The sequence below is a fragment of the Drosophila montana genome, unplaced genomic scaffold, assembly GCF_035044405.1.
Source record: "Drosophila montana isolate Dmon_TW-CO22-7 unplaced genomic scaffold, ASM3504440v1 contig_3733_1, whole genome shotgun sequence".
Classification (NCBI taxonomy): domain Eukaryota; kingdom Metazoa; phylum Arthropoda; class Insecta; order Diptera; family Drosophilidae; genus Drosophila; species Drosophila montana.
In genome coordinates, this window is record NW_026998620.1 from 3,604,255 (window position 1) to 3,625,884 (window position 21,630).

General features: G+C 37.8%; 2 protein-coding genes across 9 annotated transcripts in view; both read right to left on the bottom strand.

The window, feature by feature from the left end:
- Positions 1-1,274: 1,274 nt before the first annotated feature.
- Positions 1,275-7,284, bottom strand: tsl (torso-like). Its single transcript, XM_064694358.1, has 3 exons — positions 7,197-7,284; positions 2,860-3,134; positions 1,275-2,456 (listed from the first exon to the last, which is right to left on the bottom strand). Exons 2-3 carry the CDS (start codon positions 3,097-3,099, stop codon positions 1,605-1,607), a joined length of 1,092 nt encoding a protein of 363 aa, XP_064550428.1. The 5' UTR covers positions 3,100-3,134; positions 7,197-7,284; the 3' UTR covers positions 1,275-1,604.
- Positions 7,285-9,576: 2,292 nt separating this feature from the next.
- CASK (peripheral plasma membrane protein CASK) overlaps positions 9,577-21,630 on the bottom strand; it is a 37,018-nt gene continuing 24,964 nt past the window's right edge. For 3 of the 8 annotated variants that reach the window (XM_064693464.1, XM_064693470.1, XM_064693468.1), the window contains 12 exons: positions 17,398-17,583; positions 17,175-17,339; positions 17,047-17,115; positions 15,730-15,759; positions 15,370-15,468; positions 15,156-15,294; positions 14,074-14,127; positions 13,005-13,124; positions 12,823-12,945; positions 12,651-12,758; positions 12,419-12,594; positions 9,577-12,347 (listed from right to left, as the gene is read on the bottom strand). In XM_064693464.1, the coding sequence (XP_064549534.1) occupies positions 12,168-12,347; positions 12,419-12,594; positions 12,651-12,758; positions 12,823-12,945; positions 13,005-13,124; positions 14,074-14,127; positions 15,156-15,294; positions 15,370-15,468; positions 15,730-15,759; positions 17,047-17,115; positions 17,175-17,339; positions 17,398-17,583 (1,449 nt within the window). In that variant the 3' untranslated portion in view covers positions 9,577-12,167. The remainder of the gene's footprint in view (positions 12,348-12,418; positions 12,595-12,650; positions 12,759-12,822; positions 12,946-13,004; positions 13,125-14,073; positions 14,128-15,155; positions 15,295-15,369; positions 15,469-15,729; positions 15,760-17,046; positions 17,116-17,174; positions 17,340-17,397; positions 17,584-21,630) is intronic. The other 5 variants (XM_064693466.1, XM_064693469.1, XM_064693467.1 and 2 more) reach the window with 3 other exon arrangements.

Sequence of the window (21,630 nt, forward strand, 5' to 3'; positions counted from 1 at the left end):
TTCACATGCGTAGCCAGCTGACTGATTGCCTTTGCCTGCCGCTAGCTGTCCGAAGTTTGGCTGTCAGCTCGATGCCAACTGCTGCACTGCAGCCCTAAATAACTGATAACTGTATTGGCTAACTTATATCCTGCCGGCTTGCCAAAATGGGGTCTAGAATTTCAAGTTCATAATGCATTTATTCGCTCTTATCCCTATAAGAACTATACTCGGACTAGAACAAGAGTTTATTGAGTTATTTTGTGACTATAAAGAAGCCGACAAAAATCAAATATTTATATTATTAATTATGTTTGAATACAAGTTAAATAACATATATATGCATATTGGGAAATTTGTATTTTTTTTAACTTTAACACGAGCTAATCAAATTAATGCAGGTATTGACCGATATTTGGGCTCTGCATGAAAGTAAATAAAATCGCGTTTAAATAAAACCGCAAAATAAATGGCAAAATGTTTACCATAAAATATAAAGTTGGAAATCCCAACATAAATACGTAAATAGATAAATCGATTAAAGTCATCAGACTTGCCTAGTACATTTATACACTTCCAAACATTATCTAAAATAGGGGTCTTATTATAGTTTCGCTCAATAAACCAGTTTTTAGCAAGAAAATTCAAGCCGTGACTCAGCTAGCAAAGACACACACCAGCTGCACAGCTTGATGACCACTGTGGTTGGTTTGAAAACAAACTATTTTGGTTATTGTTCCCATGTTTCTAATTGAAATAGTTGGGATCACTTTACGTTGCAGTGAAACAATGATTGTCAAACTACAGTTGTGACTCAAATGGAACAGGCTATTCAAACTGTGGAACGAAGTTTTGAGCAACTAAATTATTTAACAGTCGCTCTCAAACTGCGTATACAAGGAGTTTTTGAGATACACTGGTTCGAATTATTATTTTGACGAGGCATATTTGTTAAGAATATTTTGGTTATTAAATAAGTTTTTTAACAATATTGATAACAAATTTTGCTACCCTCTGCAGATGATGGGATGCAAGAGTAGTGTTTGGCAAAATAAATATGCCGACCAGCTTAAGCAGATAATTGTTTAAAAATCTCTAATAGAATATTTTGCATTATTTTGTAGCTGTTTTGTTGCTTGCCATTCTCGGAATATTCAAATTATATAAGTGAAAAAGAATCTCGCAGCCCTTGAAACGTGTTGCCGTGTTTTTCCACAGAAATTTCCCTACGGAATTGTTATTATTTATTCAACCAAGTTATTTTTAGCTCCATTTAATAAAAAGAATAGGCAGTCTTTCATATTACAAATGCATGAATGCAAGTATTTAATATTCGGAACTATGCTAAAGTTCACATGCAAAATACATAGTTACATAAGTTTAATTAAACTATCTAAAAGCTATCACAGGCAGAACAGTAATTACGCACTAGAGAACTTAACTACAACTACTCAACTACCATATGTACCATATATATATATATCGATATATATAGATATATACAGATATATGATGCCTATGGATACATGACGATAGCAGCTCGAAGCGCGCCAGTTTGCACAACTTGCATTTAGGAACTTGAAAGTAACCTATTGTTGGTCGGGTCCAATGCCCTGTCCGGGCTATCATCGACTCGGATGATTGAGTGGCATGTTGAGCTCCCACAGTTTCAAGTTGTTGTCAAGGACTTCGTGGAACCAGCTCTCCTTCTGCGGATGATCCCTGAACGCAACATTAAGTGCCTTTAGGTCCAGCTGCAAGATCGCATCGTTGCCCAACAGACTGTCCAGCGACCTGAGCAGCGTGCTGTTCCCATGCAACTTGAGCAGGGTCACATACTTGACCACGTAGTACTCGTATTGCAGCTTGCGACGGGCCCAGCGCTCCACGGTGGCATTGGCGCTGGCCGAGCGTATTTGGCCCAGATGCTCGGCGAACCACGGCGCAAAATAGTTGTACAGATCGAGCTTAGAGAGGCCGTTGAGGCCCTTGCTCTTGATGCGCTCCTTGATCATTTTGTAGTTCTTGCGACTATACACGAACACCTGGAACAGGGAATTGCCAGTCGTATAGGAGTTCACATAGTGCGTGCCAAATGATTCCATAAATCGCATCGCCGACGTTATATTGCCAACCTCCAGCTGCTGGATGCGTGCTCGCACTTCCGCCTCCAGCGGCTGATCGATTGGGATCTCGGCATTAAGTTTGCCCGTCTCACGGAAGCGCACCACGCGCACCAGCACATAGGAGTAGTCGCCCTGTATGAAGGAGGTGTTGATGCCCAGCTTCTTGGCCGCATTATCCGCGAACCAGCCACCCGTGAAAGCCTCCCACGGCTTGTCCAAACGCTCGATGGTAAAGTCACGGAAATACGCCTGAAACAGTTGGCGGCGATTCTCGCAGAACTCCATATGGAAATCGCCATGGAAAATGCCGGGCGTGGTGTCCTCGTGGCTCTCCGACAGTTGACTCATGTTCTGGAAGGCCAAAGAGATAAAATCAATAATCTAAGAATTCTTAAAAGTAAATGCTAACAAAAGTTTATAAATGTTAATCGATCTTCAACTCCGGAAATGCCAATGAATTGGCATTAAAATGCTTATTTAAATCTACTTTGGTTTGTTTCTTGCGTTTTCTTGCCGCGGCAATTAAGTTTCTTGGAATATGATAAATATTGAAAATACATTTTTTTATTGTTCGGCTTCTCTAATCATAAAAAACCGTTTAATGATCGAAGAGGTGTGACGTCTTTAAATTATAAGACGAGCTAACAATCTATTGGTTATTATTATTTCTTTGCTATAAGCCATTCGAGAGATATGAATAATGCACGAGTTAGTCTGAGGTAATTATGCTTTAAAAGTATTTGAGGAAATGTACCTTATATATATTTCGCGTTGGCTCCTTGAATATCCAGCGCTCGCTATCGGCTTTATCGTCGAAGGGTACCACGCGCATCGATATGCCCAGATAGCCGTAACGTATAAACAAGTTGATGGCTTTGCCAATGCGCAGCTGGGACTCGCGACTGCCGCTGGCCGCCAGCACCAGGAGCGCCAGTGTCAACAGCCACAGCCAGAAGAGGCCCTGCCGCGGGCTCAGGCTCCGGCTCGGGCTCATCGCTCAGCTGTTGTTGCTCGGCATGCAACGGGGGGCTGCAAGTGAAGAGGCAGGCAGGGAACAGGTAAGCACTTTTCTCAGGCAACAACAACTTAACTACTTACGTATATATATACTAGCTAGCCTAGTCGTTTATATTTATTATTTGTTTTTCTACTAAAATACTTATATATATGAGCTGGCGATAATTTATGCAGACTGGCAGGGGCAGGGTCTACCTTTTGAGGTTCGAGCTCTAATTGACCGTGAACCGTTGGCAGAGCTGAACTTGAACCGCGGCAAGGTGAGGCCTGCAACGAGATGAGCCACTTAACTGGCAGCGGCTGCAATTAGCCGCGAATACCCAAAGACATAGACACATCCAAATTGGATCAGGCACAGATCGTATTCGTGTTTGTGTTTTTGTCGTTGTCGTTGTCGTTGTCTCTCGCATGCAAATGATTTCCTCAAGATGGTTTTTTTGTATGTGGCTCGTACACTTTTATAACAGTTTGGCGCGCCACTTTAAACCGGTTGTGTGTGTGTGTTGTTTGCCGATCTCTTGACTGGGACGAGGAAGCCACAGAAGCAACAACAACAACAACAACAACAATATCAATAAACTGGCACAGCTAAGCCGCGGCGAAACGACAACTGCCAACCACATTGCAACTAGTTGCGCAAAGTCGTCAAATACTGCTTAGAATTGCAGTCGTTATCAATAGCAGCCAGCCAGCAGCAGTAATAGCTGAAACGACCGACAGCAGCAGACGTGTTGAACCGGTCAAAATAAAAAGGTTAGCCATAACACTCTCGGGTGTCGGGTGTTAGCCATGTCCAAATGACTCACACCTGCCGCTGCCGCTGCCGCTCGACTGTGCGCTGAAGCGCAACATTTGCCAAAGCGACCGACAATGGTGACGGTCAAAATTTGAGCTTTGGCAGCGAACCATTAAATGTAGGCGACAACAAAGTCGCCAAAGTCGACACATGACGATGCCCTAACTTAAGCACAGCCCCATGCAAACACTGTGAAAGGTGCAAAAACATGCACCTCACCTGAACGACAGACGTACTTTGTGTGGACTACTTGAATCGATCAGCAGTTCGGTAAACAAACGCAACAAATTTGCTGAACTTGTTGTATGAGAGTTACCCATCGAGTAGTATTAATGGAATATTAAACATTTTATCACGGATCATCACCGATCGACAATGCATTGGCAATAATATGGCAACAGAACTAATAAGATATTGAGCATATAATCATTTCAACTGACGAAAAACTAAATGTTCCATAAAAGTTACCCATCGAGTATTACATATGGACTATCAAATATTTTACCATTGATCACCTCTAATGCATTAGCAATTATATGGCAACAAAACTAATACGATATTTAGCATATAATTATTTCAACTGACGAAAAACTAAATGTTCCATAAAAGTTACCCATCGAGTATTACTTATGGATCATCTAATATTTTACCATTGATCACCTCTAATGCATTAGCAATAATATGGCAACAAAACTAATACGATATTTAGCATATAATTATTTCAACTGACGAAAAACTAAATGTTCCATAAAAGTTACCCATCGAGTATTACTTATGGATCATCTAATATTTTACCATTGATCACCGCTAATGCATTAGCAATAATATGGCAACAAAACTAATACGATATTTAGCATATAATTATTTCAACTGACGAAAAACTAAATGTTCCATAAAAGATACCCATCGAGTATTACTTATGGATCATCTAATATTTTACCATTGATCACCTCTAATGCATTAGCAATAATATGGCAACAAAACTAATATGATATTTAGCATGCCCTCGAGGGCATCTCTACAGATAAAACTATAATTATATTAACTGACGAGAAAAATAAATGTTCCATAAAAGTTACCCATCGAGTTTTACATATGGACTATCAAATATTATACCATTGCTTTTATACATTAGCAATAATATGGCAACAAAACTAATAATATATATGGCATGCCCTCGAGGGCAATTATTTTAACTGACGAGACAAATAAATGTTCCATAAAAGTTACCCATCGAGTATTTCTTATGGATTATTGAATATTTTACCTCTAATGCATTGGTCATAATATGGCAGCAAAACTAATACTATATTTAGCACGCCCTCGAGGGCATCTCTATGGATAAAACTATAATTATTTCAACTGACGAGAAAAATAAATGTTCCATTTAATTACATTTAATCGTATTGTCATTGTGTATGCTTGTCATTGCGTTACATAAGAACGACATGAGCTCGTTTTAATGATACCTATTTTTGTTAATTTATTGTCATGAATTCAGATTTTGCAACACAAGTAAACCGAAGCAAGAACAAGCTATACTATATGCATAACTTATGCTCTATTTACTTTCGTAATGCTCAACATAATGCCTAGCTAATGGCTAATGGCTAATGGCTAATGCTAATCACTGTAAAGTTCTGAGTGCTTTCTGGATATTTTGACAACAAAATTTCAATTACAAAAACTGAATTAACAGCAAATAAAAAGGTTTAAGTCTGAATTTTTGCGACTATGCCTGATGCTAATAGAACTTGAACTGGTTTTAACGATACACATTTGTTGTTAATTTCTGACTAATAAATTAAAAATACACCAATAAAAAGCTAAGGTCTTGGGGAAATGCGTGCTAACTAACAACAACTTATAGATATGCGTATATTGCGGCGATCCAACTATGCCTGACTACCCCTAATGCTGACATAAGCTGGCCAAGTTGTCGCCGCCTTATTGATAACTGACACTCATTGACAATTGTGAACAGCTTAAAAGTCATCCCTCGGACAATGCGAATCGGCGGCCTGCTCTCGTGTATTTATGATATAATGATATTTTTGGGTATGCTACGGTGGGCATACGCATAACCTTGTGCAAAATGACCAAAAACCCAAACCGAAACCGAAAGCCAAGAGACGGACACCCAACGGAGATTGGAGTTGGGGACGGAGGAGGAGACGGAGACGGAGACGGAGACGGTGCAAATGAATCCGAAATCAAAAATTCAATGCGCGCGCGTTGTTGACGATTGCGTCCGACTGTTTGACTACAGCTAACCAGATCGGCGGCACGGAGTCAGTCATTTAGTCAGTCCGTCAGCCAATTGGAGATTCTTTATGCGCTCTTTTGGGGCCAGGTCGCGCGGGGGCAGGGACGCGCTCGGTCGCACGAAGGGCACGCATAAGGTCTGCAGTTAATACTTTTCATATATACATATATATATATTCTCCTTGAGCAGCGTTTAGCATAAGTTAAGAGCTCACATTTAAAGTTTTTTAATTCTGTTTTTATTTGATTTTTTGTTTTTGTTTTTTGACTGCACACGAGAATTCACGAGGCGACATTAGGCAGCAGAAGCATCTACACACACACACACACACACACACACACTTACGCACTTCGATAAGCTTTTTGACACGCACTCAGAGGCGCTTAGACTTAGTCTTTTGTATGTAGTTAGAGTACTGAAAACCGATTGGCCGGCCGACGACGACGACGACGACTGCGACTGCGACGGCGACTGCGACTGCGACTTGTTTGCCACTGGTTTGCCTTATCGCGCGGCTAACTGACACCAGGGGCCAATGCACAAGGCACGTTTAGCATCATTAACTGCTCGCGTATACTATATATTCTGTACATAAATACATCTGATGTTAAAGGTCAGTCCCGGCAGCGAACATAATTCTGAAGGCAGCGCAACAGATACTAAGAAAGCATGGCTTAAAGGCGCCGCCATTGACCTTTCCGGTATTTGATAAGCCAGCGCCTGGCGGCGGCGTCGGCGGCGTTGGCGGCGGCGGCGGCGTCGGCTGCCTTTACAGACGCAAATATCAATTAATTTTAAATAGAATTAATTTTGATGGTTATTGCCGTTACATTTGCGCGCACTGTTTTTTTTAGGTTTCAGCAATAGCACACTGAAATTCCGGCTGCCCACACAAACACACACCAGAAGCACACTCAGACAGATACACACACACACACACACATACACGTGCCTTCCAATTGCACTTAAAAAGCCGGAATCTGACGTCGTTGTCGATTCTCAAAGCACTTACGAGTACACCTCGAAAACGAGCCGTGCCAACGGACACACAACTTCAACCGCGCAGACTCGAAGCTAAACTGAAACTGGCTGCCGGTGTGTTGTTCAGCCAGCCAGCAGCTACCCGCTACCCGCTACCAGCTACCAAAACTCGATCGCTTGAACAAGAGAGAATAAGCTGAGCGGCGACGCTCCAGCGCACAGTGGTCTAAAATCGCTTGCGATCGATGGATTTTCGGTAAATAAACACCTGCTGGGAACATCCTGGCGAAGATACAGGAAAGGAATGAAAAATGGATTGACAAATTTTGTATATTACACTAAAAATCGAAACCCTAAATCTTCTTTCGTTCTAAGTTAAATATGTAGAATAATTGAGCAAATATATATTTTCATATCAAAAATATTATAAAGAAAATATTACTTTCACGTTAAGATACGACATCTATATTCAAACCTGAATAGCTGATCCTAATATCAAGCAGCTAAATGCAAACAAACATTTTTTTCTATAATTTATTAAAAAAATAAAACGAAAATTTTTTTAATTTTTGTAGTTCCGTTAAAATTTGCTCCTCGATAACCACTGTTTTTTTTATTATCTAGAGCTGATTTTTAAAATTTGATTTTTGTTTATTTTTCACATTCACAGCAAAAAAACAAACATCTAAAAAAAAAAAAAAATTAAAAAAAAAAAAATTAAATTTGTTTTGTGGTAACCAAAATTAACAAACTGAAATCTAGAAATTTTATTGATCCAACATAATGTTTATAAACTTAATAAAATTCGACTTTTATTTCCACTATAAATATTTCAATTAAAAATGTTAATTTTGTAGGTATTTTTGCCCACTGTGCTGCAGACGCAGTTCAATGACTGACGGGCTGATGTTCTGGTCGCCTGCCTGCCCCTGTCACGCCCACCACGCACACACACACACAGTGGGGCGCAACAACGGTAATAGCACATGACACAAATGTCTAAATGTCTTTGTTGTCTATGTTGTGGTGCATGTGCCATGGCTCCCCCACAGCTTTTCCGCTTATTAATATTTCCCAGCACGTCTGACGCTTCCACATTGGCATACTAAAATGCCCGAGACCCGAGACCCGGGAACTGGGAACTGGGAAGCGCGACCTGGGCCGCAGCCCGTGCCGCATGGGACGAACAAATTGTCGTATAGCAAATTGAAATGATTGCAATTTAACTAAAACTTGCGCAATACTTCAATAGAATTGTGGAGCAATTGCTGAAATTAAAAACTTTTTGACAGTCAACCGCTCCACCCAAAAAAATAAAAAAAAAAAAAAAAACAAGATTCCAAAAAAAAAACGAAAGTATCAAATTCGCATTACCTTGAAAAATATGCACCGAAATTTGGGTCAAATTTAGAGCTGTCGACAATATTTGAAGTTTATTTTTTTTTTTCAAAATGTTTCAATTAGAAACTCCGACCGGATTTAAGCTGTCACGATCTTCGGTGCATTTCGCTGAATTCGGCAGGTCAACCTCTAAGAAAGAACGTACTTGTACTTGTTGCTTCATTTGGCCATTTCCGAATAAATCGGTGCTAAAACTGGTTGAAGTACATATTCAATGTGTTTCTCTTTCGCCTCGCTCACTCACACCTAAATGTACTTATATATCAGATACGTACCTTCGTACCTATTTTGTGCTTATTTTATTTTGAAGTTCAGCTCGTGAAATGTATTGAAAATTCGTTGTTGATTTATTTGCTTTTCGTTTTTATTAATTCTCAATTTTGCATTCCATTTTCGTTTCAATTTATATTTATTATTAATCCCATGTTTAAACTATGTATATATAATGTCATTTTCATCATTCAATTTTAAATGATTTTTACTAACGTCTCAATTATTTGCACATATCGATCTTATTCCATTTATATTTTAATAACAATTCACTCAAATAGCTCAAATATAGTCAATTTCTTTTTTTCATATTGACATTGGGGATCATAAGTATCAGTATTATCCTTATGAATACATCATTATCCTTTCATTGCCATTTGTTTGCCAACTCAGGAGATTAGAGAAAAATTCTAATTCGCTCGAGTTGTTTGTGTTTTTTTTTTTGTTTTTTTAGTTTTTAATTTATGTAATATCAACAATAAATTTTTTACTTAAATTTAATGTGAAATCATTCTTAATATAATCGCTACAATTTGCTCGCATTTGCTATGAAACTAAAAACAAATATTCAAAAACAAAACAAAAACAGTAAATAATCATAATAATTATACATCGTTAGCCGGATGGGGCCCCGTTTTTAACATCATATTCATTCACACGCATTATGCAATTATCGTAAAATATAAGATTTTGATTTGAGCATTGGTGTTGTGGTACACACCCAGCCAACTGGGGGCTGCAAAATATATGTTACATACAATACATACACTTTCTAGGTTTTTTTTTTTTAGGTATAATTACTACTTAGTTAATTTGGCCACTCGGCTGCGTTTGTCGTGGGTAGTAGGTAGTTAAGTTCTTGTTCTTGGGTAGGTTCTTCTTTGTCTCTTTGGGAATACATCTATGATTTACATTGCCTGCTCTCCGATCTCTGATCTCTGCCTTTATCCTTCTGCCTGTCGTCAGCTGTGTAACGCTCGGAACGTAAAATTGTTAGACACAAGCATTGTGCATATATATGTGGTATATGCGTAAATTGTTCAACCATCTTGAAACCATAGAATTGTTCATGTAGTTCTTGTGGGTAACTCCATGTTAACTATTGTGTGGATTGGATGGAGGCTAGTGGTACTCAAAATAAGCTTCGGCTCAATTGGGCTGGGAAGTAAATTGGGTTCAAGTGCTGACTGCCGCCAAAAGTGCTTTATGATTATAAATTTAAATGTTTTTCTTCGATTTTTTGTTTTTGTTTTGTTTTTTTTTTTGTATTTTGTTTGTTTTATTCTAGAAGAATTACGTGTTCGCATTTTTCTTGTCCAATATGTTGTTCTGTTTGTGTTGGCGCTTTTATGTTGGCCTAAAGTAAGAGTGTTCCACGTAGCTTCGAAATCCAGCTGCAGGTTACCCTGAGACGCATGGCATTCAATCTACTTTTGCATATATTTAAGTGGCATATGAGCATTTATGATTGCTTGAATTTTATACAATCTTCAGATAATTTCCAGACTCTGCTTTGATTCATAAGTTTGCACATGAAATTTGGCTCTAACAGCGTATTCAGGAGTCATGGTTAATCTTCTTTGCTTTTGTTGTCTTTTAGATTACGGAATATTTTCGAAAAAAGATCATACATTTAGGTAAATAATAAAAACTAGCAAGTATTTTCCACTATATAAAAGCAGGCGCCTTTTAGCAAACCTGTAAAACTGATGAGCTCGTTTTCTGCTGCCTCAATTTGTTTTCATAGTTTCTACACAATCTTTTGTATACATAATACAAAGCATTAAAAACTTAAATCTGCGACGCTATTGGGTGGTTCTTTTTTTGGTTGTTCTTGATTTTTTTATAAGTTTTTTATTTTTGGATTGTGGGCTCATTGTGTTGGTTCACTAGATTTAGCTGTCTGTTCTTGCTTATTGGCTGTGGGTTAAAAGGAAGCGCTCGCTATATTAATCTTATTCAACATGTCTGATTTTCAATGTATCCAACCTGAGTTTGAGTTGCTCAAAAATATATGTGTATATTTTTTTTGGTTTTAATTGTTATTTATACGAGTGTTTGTTTGTCTATGTGTTTGGTGCGTTGACATGCACACATTTATTTTACTAAATAGTGGTTCAAAGGGTATTTAAATTTACCATTTGTTCTCGTTTTATTTTACTTTTACTTTTACTTTTACTTTATTGTTGCTGTTAGTAAGTGTGTGTGTGTGTGTGTGTGTGTTCATTTTTGTGCTCACTCTATGTTTTTATTTGCCTTGCTTGAATTAAGTGTCGTTTATAATGTTAACGCTGCGGCAAATAATTTACGCTTATATTGTTTGATTGCATTTCCTTTTTAAATTCTTAATTAAATTAATTCAACTTCAACAATTTATTCGCAAATGCTTTTACATTTTTCGCAGTTTCGCTTTTGTGTATGTACGTGACGTGTTATCATTTGCATGATGTATTTTCTTTATTGCATTTAAAACCGTGCACAATATATATTTTTTAAATGTTTGTATTTTATTTTTTGTTAAATTTTTATTTGGGTTTTGCAATGTGTATTTAATTGTTTTTAATTTGTTTGAAACACTTGAAATTGCTCACATCATACTATATTTTATACTCGTATTGTTGCAGTTGCTCGTTATGACTCTTCATGCTTTTCATTTTGTTCTATGTTAGTTAAATTTAATTACGTAGTTCGCTATAATTTACTAACTCGTTTCACGCTCGCTTTCCAAAAGACTTTCAATTAAGTTGCAAATAATATTGTAATACTTTTCAATTTTGTATTTTGTTGCTGGAGTGCATTTGTTGTTTTCTGTTCAAGTTAACTTAGCCACTAACAAGTGCGATTAATGCTGTCTGGCAAAAGAAGAATACTAAGAGAAATATTAAATAAAACAATAACACAAACAATTAATAACAAGCCGCTGTGCTCAGCTTGTTGGAATGGCAAATACAAATAATATTTAACTTATGTTGACTAAAAAAACATCAAATATAAACAATAAAACAGAAACTCAAATTTAAATAAGTATTTTTAAACTTTACAATTTGTCTTTGCGTTGCGACTGCAATTCCCATAATACCCATTCTCTATAGATGTATGTGTGTGTGTTTTGTTCTTATGTAAATAAGCGGGCGCCAGGCGCTCCAATTTGACTGTGTGTGTGTGTGTGTGTGTGTGTGTATGTTTGCTGTGTTGTATTTGTGCCTTGTTAATACTTTAATGGTGTGTGTATGTGTACTCAGTATAGCGCCACATTGGACGCCTTTGTGTATGCATCCCACTCGCAATCGCAGCCATCAAGACAGTCGGGGCATTCCAGCTCACTGTCTTGTCAGTAGAGCCAAGAGACGGGCACCCATTGTGGTGTGGTGTGCACACGTTCAATGGCCGATTCCAGTGTGGCAATCGTCTCGCTTATATCGTTGTTCACAATGGTCAAGTCAAAGAAATGTCCATACAGTTGACGCAGCATATCCGATTCCTTGGCCAGACGCTCCAAGCTGCCATCGTACTGCATTTCAAAATACAACATTTTCAATTACAAATGCTTAATTAAAAACTCATGCCACACTCGAGCCTTACATCCGCAATGTTCTGCAGCGATGGCGCCGCTATAAACACCACATAGGGCGTGAATTCAGCTGTGCGCAGTATTTTAAGTGCCTGCGGCTCCACATCTAGTATTGCCATTTTACCATCGGTATGTATGCGTCGAATTGTGTCCAGCTTGGTGCCATACATCGCATCCTCATGGGTTCCTATTCAACATAACATTTCGTTATAATGCGAACTAAATGTGGGCAAAGAGTTTTACCATATTCCAAATACTCGTTGGCACCAATATCGGCCATCATTTCGTCATGTGAAACAAAGTAATAGCTGCGTCCGTTCTCCTCCTCGGGCTTAGCAGGTCTCGTTGTATCTGTTTATTGAAAGAGTTTTTATTCACTATTTTTCTCTGAATCTGGCTAATTAGTTTCACTTACGTGGTATGGGATAGGCGTACTTATCGGGATACTTTGATATTAAAGTATTCTTAATATGCCGCCTGCCCACGCCATGTGCGCCTAATAGCACCAATGTCTTCCTCTGAAAGTTCGGATCACCCACTAAATTTAAAGAATAACATATTATTAACTAGCTCTTTAGTTTGTGAATTAAATATTACCTGGCACTTTGACAACCTCTTCGTATGTGACCACATCAAGCGTATCGAATATGGCATTATGTTTTGCCAAATATTTGTCCCGGCATTGCTTCTTCTTACGCCCAAAGATGGAACAGTTTACTGTGGGTTACATAGAGCAATATGTTTTAAATCTATTGGCTGTGCTTAACATTGTATTAATTTGTAAACATGCATTGCATGCTGTAAATAGGTAAATGCAAACAAGCTTCACATGGCGAGTTAATTAGTCCTTAATTTGATTCTTATCCCTACTTTGTACAATTGTACAAAGTATGTACTTATCCGACAATTTTTCAGCAACACCAATAATATAGCATGCACTGTCTTAAGTCGAAGCGGATGATAATGTATCTGTATATGAGCTGGTGTTTATTTATATTAAAGCGCGTCTACTTTTAAGTATGTGCGTGATGTTCATATAATGTCTGTACTGCATCTTGAAACGGCATGATAACATTTTAATTGATGGCATTGAACAGGCGATAATCAGCTGTCGATACTCTTGCAGAGGGAATTATTAACTATCAATTGAGATATATATAAAAAAGCGTATAATGAATCCTTCGCTTATACAAAAATTTATACGAATGAATACATTTTACGAATATGAATAAATATTATAAAATAACCGATCGGAAATGTATTAAGCTAAATAATTATGACTTACAAAAACAAGAAATCTTATAACATAAAGATTTCTGTATTCAATATCAAATAATAAAATTGTAATTATTATTTGAATATATAAATAAATAATAAAATGATATTTTCACTAGAACAATCATGTCTTATATCAATCTTTAGTCTCTCCAGAAGCTCTGCAAGGGTATTTAGTAATCGGGGCACCGATTATACTTAATGTTTGGATGACATGTTGATACTTTTCTAGGGTATCGGGTGTGTTGGTGCCTTTTGAAATGAGCTTTGCTTTGCTACGTTTGGTGATGAACGAAATTTGAGTAAACAGAAAACTCAAGAAAAAACTTGAAAACTTCGGTTGTTGGCAAGTTGTCATTTTATTTATTTGGGTCTTATGAGTATTAGCTACCTGTGGATCCATCACACCCATCTGCGTGAGCGGAACATCCAGCACCCGGCTCTCCTGCATAACATTGTTATACATATACATACATACATATATATATATAAAATGTGTAATTGGCGATTTCACGAGATTGATTATAATATACATATATATATATTGACGTAGGGTTTGTGTTGATCTACGTGTGTGTGTTGCTTACACTTAAGGGCTTATAAAACTCTAGGACTTTTGGCTTTCACAGTTCCCTAAGGGACTCAATCATAACTTATTGCAGGATCATGGCCGAACAATAAAACTTGAAGCGCGATTATCTCAAAACTTTATTTTCGAGCTGACCTCGCCAATAACATGTACAATTTTCAACCGATTCAGTTTAAATTTTACATGCACCTTCAAAAATAAATTCTTTATAGAAGCAGCTGGTTTTTTTTTTTAAATTGCATAGTTATTTTTTTATTAACAATTTAATGACCCTATATCAAAACATCTTACGTGTTGATTTAAAAGATATATTTTTGATTAGGCTAATCAGCTGAAAATTGGACAATTATTGCTGCATTACAAGAAACATATTCTATACTTCATGAAATCTATAAAAAAAAAAACTTCTTTTATTAGAGTTTAAGTGACTTTTTGATTTCTTTAAGCGAAGTTCACATAAGCAAATATATTTTTGGACTCTAGAGTGTTATAATCCCTTTTTGGTGTTGTTTAGTAATATTTGGACGAAATTTAGGGCACTTTTGGATCTATTTAATTTTTTTGTCATGCAATTCTCTGGTGTGAGTGTTCATGTGTGTATATGTACGGTTGTGCGTGTGTGTGTGTGTGTGTGTGTGTGTTTGCTAGTCGTAAGCTGGACGCTGCCTTTTGGCAGACAGAGACAGAGAGAGAGAGAGAGAGCGCGCTTTTATGATGTTTTCTGGCTAACTACGAATTCATCACACACTTTCCAATATTATAGAATTATAAAGCATACGATTATAAGTATTTAGCATCCAATTACACATAGAAATAGTACACATAGTTGGTTTACATGTATTTATGTAATTGTTAAATAGAGATTTCGGGAATTGTGCACTTACCCTGCTCCTGCTTGGTCTTGTCGACGGTCTGACAGGCAATGCGCCATTCCTGCAGCTCAGGTGATGGTATCAGGCCCGCTGAACCGCCCACCGTATCAATTCTCGCCTGCCACCAGTGATGATCATCCTTGCTAATGATCTAAACCCCGAAATGTAGCCATAGTCATTAGTTGAATGCCATCGGTCTTGGGTTGCGGTCTCCTAATGCACCTACCTGCAGTATGTCGCCCACTTGGAATGCAATGCCCGCCTGGGCGCATGGTATAAGCTCATCATCCAGGGGATTATAATCGAACTGTGCACGAACAAAAATCTGCACAACAAATTGGCAAATGCAAAAAAAGAAGGAGCAGACAAAACAGAGAACACCTTTTAGTTGTTGATATTGCAGAGGCTTTGCCTTGAAACCGAAATCTGACTGAAGCCAGAGACGGACAGCAGTCCAATTTTCGCCTTTAGATTAAAACTAATGAGCAGAGCCAATAGCGATGTAAATGCCTATGTTTATGTACACACATGTATGTATATGTATTGGTATGGTGTGTGTGTTGATTTGTTTGAACGTGATACTTACAAGCACTGGAGCAGGTCTTATCCTGAATAGCTGCATGTTCAGGTTGGGAGAGGAGCAGTGAAGAGCGAGTAGGAGTCATGTTAATGTTAATGGCAAACAAAATAATTGCTTAATGGATTTCAAACAAACGAATACTGCATTGATGCATTCAAAGTGATTCTTTTTAATGATTACGTGTGCTTTATGCTCAATGCTAGTTTACAATCAGAATGCGCAAATCTCTAATTTACTTTCAATTATCAAGGCTGACAAAATCAAATCAAGTCTTCCATAACGAATTTCATAAAGCAAGCTATTGATTCATTTGCCTTTATTTTATTTTTTTTGCTACTCTCATATTTGTGCTTGCTTTAGATAATATCAGTTTGCATGTAAGTTTCTTATTCTAGCAAATTATTTTGTAGCTATCAATGCAAGAAGAAAAAAAATAGAAATGTTTTTTGTAAAAATTTGTCACATTTGATTGACAGGCTTCATTGTGAAAATAGCATTGACCGAAATCAGTTTAAATTCGAATGGAAACTGAAACCTAAATGAAATGAAATCGATTGACCAAAGTTTATAATTTATGTATATTCTGGTTTAGCCTGCTTGCCTGTCAAAATATTTAATTTAACCCCAGGCTAATCATATTTATAACAATAAAATCACATTGCAATAAATTGTTCGAAATAAATCTAATTGCAATTTAAATGAATTCGTTTAAATGAATGCACAAACTGTTAGTAAATAATGTTGAATGTGTTAAATATGAAATTCTAGCGATGCCAAAATTATATATTCTAATAAAAAACAAGTAAGAGGTTCTAGTCGGGAGCTCCCGACTAAGGGATACACTGAACCCTCTTCTTCCAACAGGCGATAGGTATAAAATGAAAGATACTTGATAAATATATACACTATTCTAGAAGCTACATGTCAAGTTTGGTAACTCTAGCTCATATTATTTGCCGAAATTGCTCAAAAAACAGGATTTCAATATCGATTTTTACCGATTACTTGGGGAAAGTTATCGAATATCGGAAACAAACTCAATCTGTGCGGGGACTAGGAGGACCTACAGCTAAAATTTCAAGTCTCTAGATCTTACAGGTTCTGAGATCCTTGCGTTCATACATACGGACAGACAGACGGACATGGCTAGATCGACTCGGCTATTGATGCTGATCAAGAATATACATATATACTTTATGGGGTCGGAGATGCTTCCTTCTGCCTGTTACATACATTTGTACAAATACATAATACCCTTTCTACACATTTTCAATGGGTTCAGGGTATAAAAAAACTCCAATAATAGTTAAATGTCAAACTTACCTCACAGGGCGGCGGTGCGCTACGGTAAGAAGGAACTATTTTAAAGGTAACGGAACCGCGTGCCTCGCGCTGCATAAAAAGCAATTGTTAAGATAAAAGTTGGCTCGAAATTGAGGTTGAAAGCTTACCAGCATTCGTTGCAATTGACCCACCGACTGATGCTGCACCGGCTGGCCATTGATCTCCCGGATTTCGTCGCCCACGTGCAGTGTGGCCTGTCTATGTATCATGCCGCCGTGCATGATGCGCGCCACAATGCAGCGCCCGTCCTCGGTCATTTTAAGCGTGATGCCCTGCAGCAAAGTGTGCTTAATGGTTAAAACAGTTTTGAGTATCAAATGTTTAATTTACCATGGGCTCGTCGGTGTTCTTTTGGAATTGCACAAGACGCACGCGTGTCACATGCTGCAGCTCGCCGCCCTCGACGTTGTCCAGCTCGTCGCCGTTGAGGAAGGGCACCATTGGCGGCGGTGTGACGCGCAGCGCCTCCTCGCCATAAACATCCCGGGCGACAACATCGTGTGTATGCAGCAGCGCCTGTCGAGCAACAACCAAAAAAGAAACACATTCTCTGTTAGCCTTTTCTTGGCCGAACGAAGGCGACTCGCAAAATTATGGCCGGCAATTAAGCTGCCAGTTATAATGCGGCTAAAAGCCATTTCAAAGCCACTTTCTGTGGAAATTAAATTTCCGATTTGCTATGCCTGTCCCATATATCATAACCCAACACACACACACAAACACAGACACGGGTTCAAGCGCTGTCGAACGCCCACACACAACTTGTTTACAACATTAACTGGCAACATTTGTTGCCAAGCCAACGAAAAGGCACGCACATCAAGCCCATGATCCCGCAACCCAACCCCGGCAGCCTTCCTCCCTCTCTCCCAAAAAACAAAAAAAAAACAACAACGAAAATCACAAAAATTTATTACTGGCGCTCAAGTGCAGCATAGTCTGCCTCGGAGCGGAGCCTATGAGAGCAACGGCTTGAGTTTATACAATTTCGTTTTTAATAAATTATGTTTAATAACACTTTGAATATGCTGTGGAAATTAATTTGTGCGGTGTCCCCGACAAACCGCAAGATAGCAAGACAAGGCACAGAATTTCTAATACCCACACACACACACACACACATACATACGCAATGGCAGGACCTCGACTGGTCATAAAAAAGGATTTTAATGCGTGCCCATGCTGTGTCGCACGAACGCCGCACACCCACACACACACACACACACTGACACACTCACTCTGATATGCACATATACATATGCTAAGTATAGCTGGGCCTTGTCAGCGCTTTTGTGGGTAGCTCCATAAAAAAAACGCAATTTTCATCGTTGATGATTACTCAATGCCACAAGCACACAAACAGGCTTACACACACACACACACAGTCACACACACACACAGAGAGAGAGAGAGGCACGTACGCAGCGGTCTCCCTCAGACGCCTCACTCGAGTTGCACGTTTCATTTCCGCCACAGACGCTGACGCTGACGCTGACGCTGACGCCGCTTTAACATTACAAAAGCAGCCGCAGTTGCCTTTTAGTTGGTCTGTCACTAGTTGGTCTTGTATTTGCTGACAGGCGGGCGGGCGGGCGGGCCGGCTGGCCAGTCAATCGGGTGGGCGGGGCTGGCAAAACACAAATTTTTCGTTGCTCGCTTTTAGGCTGCTCAAAAGTAAATTGGCTTTTTCAGTGCCTCTCCCTCCGTTCGCCTCTCCCTCTGCGCTGCCCACTTCTTTGAGTACTTTGGCAAAGCCTAAGCAGCTTTCACACACCGTCACTGTCAGTGTCACAGTTCCAGTCACAGTCACTGGCAGCTTCACAATCACCATCACTTGGCAGTCGCCTCGTGCAAATATCCGCAATGCCGAGTGCATAAATATTTCATAATGCTTTTAACACACTGCGATTTGCTGCCAGCGCGCCAAAGTAAATCAAAATATGAATTTATTTAGGCATGTAGACTAGGCATAGTTACAGCATTTGCTGTCGATGGGCTGATTGAGTTTGTGAATTTGATTCACAACTCAATTTTCTGGCTACCTAATCGATTTGGGCCAACACAAAAATGCCTCTAATGCTCCGCCATTGCTTGCATATTTCCAACTAACAAATCGTTTGATATCATCAACATATTTGTAGCTGGATCTAGCCAGCTCGACGTTTTGTGTGTGTGTAGTATTTGTCAAATGCAAACGCAATTATTTTTACTGCTGCCAATATATTGTGCTATAAGAACGCATCAAGACGAATAAATGTAATTGAATTGCCACGAGGTCCATTTAACCTCTATGCCAAATCAGAGTTTCTTTACATTGAAGCAAATGTTTTACCAGCTCTTTAATATAAGATTTACACATGAATATACATATAATCATTTATATACATATATCATTTATATGAATCTTATGTACATATGTAAATATTATTTCCATACATACTGACTTTTAGCAAATTGATCTAAGATTAAAATTGTTTTTTTCATCCCACTTTACGATGTATGTAAAAGCCTGGCAGCTCATGATTTAAAGTATTTTAACAAGTAATTTATAGACAAAACATAAACTACTGACTGCTAAGGTTATATGGTATAATGTGCTCCGAAAAAATTAAGTTAAATGTTCCTTAGTTTATTTTTATGTTTTAAAAAAAACTTAAATCTATAATCCAATCGATAATGTATAAGAAAAATGAACTGTTCTTTTAACTTTCTTCCTGCGATTTTCAATGTATGTTCTTGCCAGTGTTAATAGTCTATTACTTTAGTCGTTTGTCAACATTGAACATGAATTTAGTGCTGCCACCCTTTTATAAATTTTACCACCTTTTAATAAATTTTACATCTATCAGCACTGTTTTCTGCTAGTACACATGAAGAAACTCTTTTAAAGGACAGTTAATTCAGCTATGAAAAATTTACCGACTATCTTATCGATAATATCTTGTCAAATTTTTTTAAGCTTGATATAAAGTAAAAAGGTAAAGAATTACTTTTTTTAGAGGCCATCAAGAATGCGAATTGTGAATGAGTTAACATTAAAAACACATTGTTTTAAAGTTTGTGAGTTTAGCTCGTCTGATATTACACATATTTAAATTACATTCAATATAATATATATATTCAGCATATTTGCCCTGCACAGAATTGCATTTATTGCTGAAATATATATTCAAATTTAATTGCCATTTAATGTGAAATGGTTATAAATTACAAAATGTTTTCGCTTTAAACAAATTTTCCGTTAAACAATGCCTATTATTTAATTAATTTTCAAGTAACAATGATATTCACGTTTGTATTTTACAAACTTTTGCTGATATTGTTACAAATAATTAGAACGAACATTAAATAAATCAGCTTAAATGAACATATGTAGAAAAAACATGCATAAAACATTTTAATTAAATGGAAACTTGAAACAAATAAACAAACAAAATAAAATATATTTAAATCTGAGTGGAGACTGCATTAAATAAAATATGCATGTTATTTCATTTAATTCTGTAAATAAATATTGTTCACGTAAATAAAAACTCGAGAGGTTTTTTTTTTTGGTTACCATGCATCAAGTTTTTAATTTTGCAAACTATTTGGTGAAGCTTTCAGACAAAAATTCTAATTAGTGACAGCATAAAACGAAATGAATTTTTCAGCAGAGGGTGGAACGCTGGTAGATACCCTGTAATCTGGTCTATTTTATGGATATACAAAACTTGGAATGTTTAGTGAGAAAAAGTTAAAATATTATGCATATTTACAGAAACTAGACAAATACAAACAGAAATGGGAAAATAACTTAAGCTTATCACGCCTGTCAATAATATACTTTATTATATCAAATAATTATATTTAACTATAAGAAATTAACCGGCGTTGTCAGTTATAAAATCAAAACTAAATACAAAATCGATTGGGGTTTTTTAAAATGCGTTTTTGGATTTTCAAGCCAGCTTTGGCCCTTATATTCCCCAACTTGCGGTCGAATTTCACAAAATCCAAATCAAATCCAATATATACTCCTATATACCTTCGCTTCTTACTTATCTCAGCAAACACAGGGTATACAAAATCCAATATTATTTTGGTGTGTAGACAGACAGCGTTTCGTAATTGAAAACTGTACGAAATGCAGCAAATATTTCTAATAACGGCTTATGCAAGGTTTTTAGTTTTTCTTACATGGAATTGCTGCCTGGGCGAATTTCAATCTGATTACCAAAACTTCCATCATGAAAAAAAAACCAAGAGAGCTTAAACGAATTCCCAACCTCACATATTCCATTCGTTGCAGAAAATTCGACTAAATAAATGGGTAATACAATTTCCGCAAACGCAATTACGTACTTGAAATAAAATTAGCCCAACTCGGCAACTATTTAAATGTGGCAGGAGGCTTAGGCAACAGTGCGAGATCGGAGCGCGGGTGAAGCAGGGGAAGGGCGAAGGGGGAGTGGATGGCCGCCCAGTTGGCTGTGCAACCGCCAGAAGTAAGCGGTAAACAACGTAATCTGATTTCAACTAAAGCACGCCTCCCGGCACGCCTCTCGGGCAAGAGCGACAGGC